This window comes from Kryptolebias marmoratus, linkage group LG23, assembly GCF_001649575.2.
Source record: "Kryptolebias marmoratus isolate JLee-2015 linkage group LG23, ASM164957v2, whole genome shotgun sequence".
In the NCBI taxonomy this organism is placed as follows: Eukaryota; Metazoa; Chordata; class Actinopteri; order Cyprinodontiformes; family Rivulidae; genus Kryptolebias; species Kryptolebias marmoratus.
This window is the reverse complement of record NC_051452.1, coordinates 13,437,898-13,443,897: the sequence shown is the minus strand read 5'-3', so window position 1 is coordinate 13,443,897 and position 6,000 is coordinate 13,437,898. Positions and strand designations below refer to the sequence as shown.

The window sequence follows — 6,000 nt, the reverse complement described above, 5'->3', positions numbered from 1 at the left end:
GGGGTACTTAATATCTCAGACTAGTTGTGAAGGGAAGCAGAAAGCAAACCAAAACAGAGAAAGAGCAATGAGCCATAAATGCCACTGAATGTTAAAGGATAATACAGTTTTTGAAATTTAAGCGCTGTTCTCAAATGCACCATTTGCCTACAATGTAAGATGTAAGATTTTAGAAGGCATCTGAAACTGTTTGCTTCCATACAGCCATTCAGACCCTGAGATTTTTAACTTTATCTGGTGATATCTTCAATGTATCTTTTTTAAATCTTTGACTGTTTCAGGTAGAAACCAAAACTAGCAGTTGTTGAAGGAATGCATATTGCCCATCTTGCACGCCAAACTTCAACAAAGCTCCAGCTCGATCTTTTAGTGCTTGGAGCTATTAACCACCCCAGGTTTTAGGTCTATATCTGGAAAAATAACCGAGTTATAGTCATTTTTGTGTTTGCTCAAGTTTTTTAGCTGTGGTGGCAACTTGAATGACATTAAGCCTAAAAGTTAATCAAGTGTAGATGTACATCTAATATTTACTTTCCATCCAGTGATTCATAAGATATTTTGCTTACAGAGAGACAAACTAACATGATCACCTATATATGGTGGTGAGTGATAAAAATGACTCAAATCTTGACATGAAGAGACTAAAACAGAGATCAAAAGGTTTTTTTTTTTTCCTGAAATCAATCCTGACCTCTTCATTTTGTCTCAGTGTCCATAAAATATTTTGAGCTGTTTGATGTATGTGAATATCAGATTCCCTGAGTGAAAAATTAGTTTTGACATTGGTCTGATGGTACCTTTTACCAAACAGACCTGTATCAGTGCTGCATATGGTTCTGCTTTGCCATTACTGTCATATAGTACAGCTAACTAATGTTTCAAAATTCAAAAAACGCAATAACTTCTCTGTCCGCCTTCACAGGGTGAGCGAGGCTTCGAGGGGCAGCGGGGGCCCAGAGGACTGCCGGGCGCTGGAATCAAAGGAGACAAGGTAGAGCACAGAGAAGCTATAAAAGAGGCGCCTCGCTGCAAAGACTTTACAAAGACGGAGAAAGCTAGAAAGCTAGAGTCCTATTGTGAGGGAGGCCAAAAGTTGTCGGAGCCACCGATAAATGCACTGAGCGTGGTGTTATATAGGGGGTCAGAGTCTGGAGGTGATGAATCAGGGTTAAAGCTTGAATAGTGTAGGAGGACGGCGGTTTTATGGCTTGGTGTGATGAATGTGGGAAAAGCGAGCTCTGCACTGACACAGTCAGACACCCATGCAGAGGTAAGGTTTTCATTTGTCTGAATGTGTTTGCAGAACGCTGCAGCCATCTGGAAATCTTTCAAATCACAGGTGCAGACATGACATACTGAGCTGATTTGGAAGGGGAAAAAATGGGGCTTTCTGCTTTTATTGTAACTTTTTTGGGGTTTGATGCAACTATTTGACTCAAAAATATAGTGTCTTCAGTCTAATGTGACACAGACAAATGACTTTCACATTAAAAAAGGCTAACGTTGTGACGCTCTGTAAATATGCAAAGCGGCTGAGCTAAAATGAATGTGTAGACTGGTGGCACAGAACACCCTGCAGGTGGGTGTTTTCCACAAGCAATAAATCACAATGTTCCAGCTGACAGAGTGTTATGTACTGTCTAACTATGAACATCTATGTACTATTATCATCATCAGCCTCTGTTTTTATGTGAACCTACAGGGGGATTTTGGCGCTCCAGGATTTCCAGGGCCCATTGGCCTCCCTGGAACTGGCATACAAGGAGAAAAGGTAAGTAGTCATATCTACCTCCCAACATGTTTGTGTAATATGCATCCATTCACTGACAAAAAAAAAACGTCAGGCACCCAGATGGATGGGTGGATCTGTTGGAGCTGGCAGTACAGGCACACTGCTGGTCCTATTCAGTAGGGTGTGGTGCATATATTCCACCCCCAGGCTTGGATATATGCACCAATTTGCTGTGAAACAGAGTTGTATCTTCTCCTATGGCAAATTGCCCCATAGCTGTTGTAGCTGGCCCTCAAGACCCGGCTGATTGGTCACTGGACAGAATTGATGTTCGAGCTGATCCACACATGTCCCGGTTAGACAGCGAAGGACCACGACAGGATGCAGGCAGTCCATATGTTATATGTTGCTGTGTTGCTGTGTGCATTGGAGCAGTCGTCTTCCAATGAGAGAGTTGGAGATTTGATTCTTGGCAGCAGTCACATGTTGAAGTGTCCTTGGGCGAGACACTGAACCACTTATTGCCTCTGATGTGTGCCCCATCAGTGTATGAATGTGATCTAAAGCACTAATTAGACTCTATAGAATGATTTACTCAAGTTGGCTTTATAGAGATGTAGTAGAGTGCTGTATAAATGTGTGTGGATGGGTAAATGAGGGCACAGATTGTGTTGTGAAGTGCTTTGAGTGACCTGATTGGCTAGAACAGCACTAAATAAGTACAGTCCATTTACCACCCATTTATCATACACATGCACCATGTAGTGAATGGTGCTGTCTTGTTAAAAGACTGTAACAGGGTGCTGTCTCTGAAGGGGTGAAACTTGAGGACACAGGATCCCGTTGACATAGGGTCCCCTGAAATAGTGCCAGAGGTGACCTGAAGTCATACCCTATGTCTCCCCATACAATGACACCAGGAGTAATGTCAGTGTGTTTCTCTATAACATTGGTACGTTGGCCCTCTCTACTTGGCACTACGGTGTGCATCGTGTTGCCAAAGTCATCTGTGGTAACGCAGAACTGAGAATTATAACAATGTGTGACATCTGTACAGCCCACATCGAGCATCCATCTCCATGCAAACCTACAATGTGACCCCTGTTAAACTCTTTAAAGTGCTGGTAATCCTGTCCAGTGTATCTACAAGGTATCCTCTGTGTCTGCTGACCTTTACTCACTGTTCGTCTGACTGTCAGATGCTCCAGCAACTGCCTGATAACACTATTGCTCCACTCATGATGCCACCATTAAAGACCTCTGCTGTCCATTTTAGAGGTCTCAGCTCCTTGCAAATCACATCATTTACCTATTGCTGGTCTGTATGTAGACCAAATAACTTTCTGTGAACTTGAACTCTTTTTGTTATTTAGGGTCATTTTATATATCCACCATTTATTTATTACTAAAGAACTTTACAAGATAAAGTTGGTAAAATTTACCTGAAATCATACAAGCAAGGCAAATTAAAAGAAAGATAGCTGAATAGCTGCTTTGGGTCTTTGCAATTCTAGAAAATGCAGCTCTTTTAATGGCTATGGTTGGGTCACAGTTATAGTTCAGACTGAAAAATCTCAAAAACTGCTTGAAAAACCTCTCTAAAAAGTTGCGTGCCCTTCCCAAACTATATTTAACTACTTTGGTGGTAATGTATTTAACTAATTGAATGCACACAAAAACACTCAGTCTTTACTTAATATTAAATGCTAGGCTATTGTTAGCATGCTAATGTGCTAAACAGATTGTAGTTCCTGCTATCAAAATGTTAGCATTGTCCATTTGAATTAGTGTTTAGCTCACATAACAAAGCTGCTAGATTGTCATTATATGTTTAAATAAAAAAACAACCAAAAATTAGTGTTCTCTTTATAAAAAATAAGCTAAATGTGTTATTTATTGTCAAATCAACATGGAGGCTAAAACATGGCTACAAGGACATCAGCTTTAGAAAGAAAGATCCACTGATTGTCACACACCTGAGTGTGCAAAATTTGTTCTCCACATTTGACCCATCTCCTGAGGGAGCAGTGAACAGTAGCGGTGCCACGCTCAGGAATCATTTGGTGATCTAACCCCCCCAATTCCAACCCTTAATGCTGAGTGTCAAGCAGAGTGACAATGGGTCCCATTTTTAGTCTTTGGTATGACCCAGCCAGGAATTGAACCCACAACCTCTCAGTTTCAGGGCAGACACTCTACCACTAGGCCATTGCTTTAAGTTTTGGGCTGTATGTATCTGTTGGTTTATGTTCTCAGACAAGGGTTTTCTGAAGCTTTTTAAAGCAACTCAGACTGAGCTAAAGTTCCAGTTTGATAGGTATGTGGAAATTTAAAAAAAAAAAGAAATTATAATAATACCTTGTGTTAGCATTAATAGTAGTTTAATTCAGAACCATTTATTGAATACTCCATATGATTTTTTTTAAGCCATTTTTATCCCTCTTTACATTACCCAAGTTATCCAGTTTTACTGTTTGTAATTGTCTTTGCAGGGCATGGAGGGTCCAAGGGGGCCACCGGGGAGCAGGGGATCACCAGGAGAGGGCTTTCCTGGACCCAAGGTTTGTTCATTCACGATGTTAGGGATCAATACAAACTAAAGCTGTCAAACATTTCTACAGCTAGCATGTAAAAAGAAATGTCTGCCATCAAACATCATAGGACCATCAGCTACTTTTATGTCTGATTGATCCATCAGAGCAGCTGTGGATCCTCTGCTGCCTTTTTTCAGTCCTGATTACTCCACACTGAGCTCAGGTCAGCTGGATAAATAGTGACTCCGGATCAAAAGTAATGCTCTACTAAGCGGATAACAAACTGGCTCAGTTTTGGGACAGTTAAACAGAGGGATGACATCAAGGCAGACATCTGCGTACCTGCCTTGAGTTTCTGTGGTGCCGTGATAAAATAACAGCCTCAGGTTTGTCAGCCTCTTTTTTTTTGTATCTGATACTCCTGCAGCAACACCAGGTTACCACAGTTTGTTTTGGTACTTTGAAAACTTTCAGAACAATGATGAAAGTGACCAAACAATAATGTTACACCTATTGTTCACACCTAATGTTAGCTCATTTGTTTAGAGAAGCATATTCACATGCATTTGCAATCGTAAATCATTGTATTTGCCATACATTCCACATGACTGGGTTATCTATTGTTGTTGCGCTGTATTTGCAATATTTTATTCTGTTAATTGATTTTTATTGTTTTTATTGTGTTTACTATTGATTTTAATTTTGATTTCTGTAAGGTGACCTTTAGGGTTTTGAAAGTTGCCTATAAATAAAATGTATTATTATCACACCATTTCCTGCTACGCTATGCTAACACTCTGGGTGCACTTCTGCAGCGTGTGCTTCCTCTCCTTCAACTCAATAACAGGAACGCATCGTGAACGTTACAAATCACGAGACTTGAAAATGCTCCATTTCTTCATTATTTGAACGTTAAAAAAATTAATCACTGTACACCAACACACGTGGATCTACAGACATTGTGACAGTGGCCTTAATGGTGCCGTGAACAACTAGACCTCTTTCTGCTTCCTGTCCTTTTTCTACTCTCGTGGAGCATTTGCTTAGATTAATTTTGCATCATATTGCCTGATTCCAGTGGAAATTACAGTTTGGTACATTTGTGCTGTCAAGTCAAAAAATCTTTACCAGTGTAAGAGCCAATGGTACAACGCTGTCTCACACAGGGAGACCAGGGGCTGCCCGGTGAGATTGGCGCCCCAGGAGAACGTGGCGCTGGCGAGCCGGGACCAAAGGTACGTCAAAGCTCCGCGATTAGCAGCCGTCATCCAGATTAAAGTTAGTGTTAAAGTTTTCAGGCCGTGAACTGACACGGATTTCCCATCTGTCTGCAGGGTGAGCCGGGGTCATCCGGAATGGCAGGTTTGCCGGGGTTACCGGGTGAGGATGGAGCCCCGGGACAGAAGGTTAGGATGCCGACCTGTTTAATCTCTCTCGAAATAATCGAATACGAGTTCAGTGAATATGTGTGTCGCTGTGTACGGATTTAGGGCGAGCCAGGAGCAGTCGGCCTCAGGGGGGCGGATGGGGCACCTGGGATTGGGTTGCAAGGTGAAAAGGTACATAAGGAATATTTTGGACGCTCCTTTTAATAAGTAAGAACTGTCAAACTAATCATTTTATTTTCAACGTGGCTCTAAGGGTGACCAAGGCCAAAGGGGAATACGAGGTTTGACGGGTCCACCTGGTATCGCTGGACCCTCAGGACCAAAGGTAATAGGCCTTTAGGTTCTA

General features: G+C 41.7%; 1 protein-coding gene and 1 long non-coding RNA gene across 3 annotated transcripts in view; one reads left to right on the top strand and one right to left on the bottom strand.

Moving 5' to 3' along the window:
- LOC108245704 overlaps positions 1-6,000 on the bottom strand; it is a 541,596-nt gene that overhangs the window by 367,203 nt on the left and 168,393 nt on the right. The gene's annotated exons all lie outside the window — the stretch shown is intronic.
- The window catches only part of LOC108245692 (collagen alpha-1(XXVIII) chain), a 46,076-nt gene that overhangs the window by 23,370 nt on the left and 16,706 nt on the right, over positions 1-6,000 (top strand). For both annotated transcript variants that reach the window (XM_017432805.3, XM_017432804.3), the window contains exons 15-21: positions 923-991; positions 1,703-1,771; positions 4,225-4,293; positions 5,433-5,501; positions 5,601-5,672; positions 5,757-5,825; positions 5,908-5,979. In XM_017432805.3, coding sequence (XP_017288294.1) covers positions 923-991; positions 1,703-1,771; positions 4,225-4,293; positions 5,433-5,501; positions 5,601-5,672; positions 5,757-5,825; positions 5,908-5,979 — 489 coding nt within the window. The remainder of the gene's footprint in view (positions 1-922; positions 992-1,702; positions 1,772-4,224; positions 4,294-5,432; positions 5,502-5,600; positions 5,673-5,756; positions 5,826-5,907; positions 5,980-6,000) is intronic.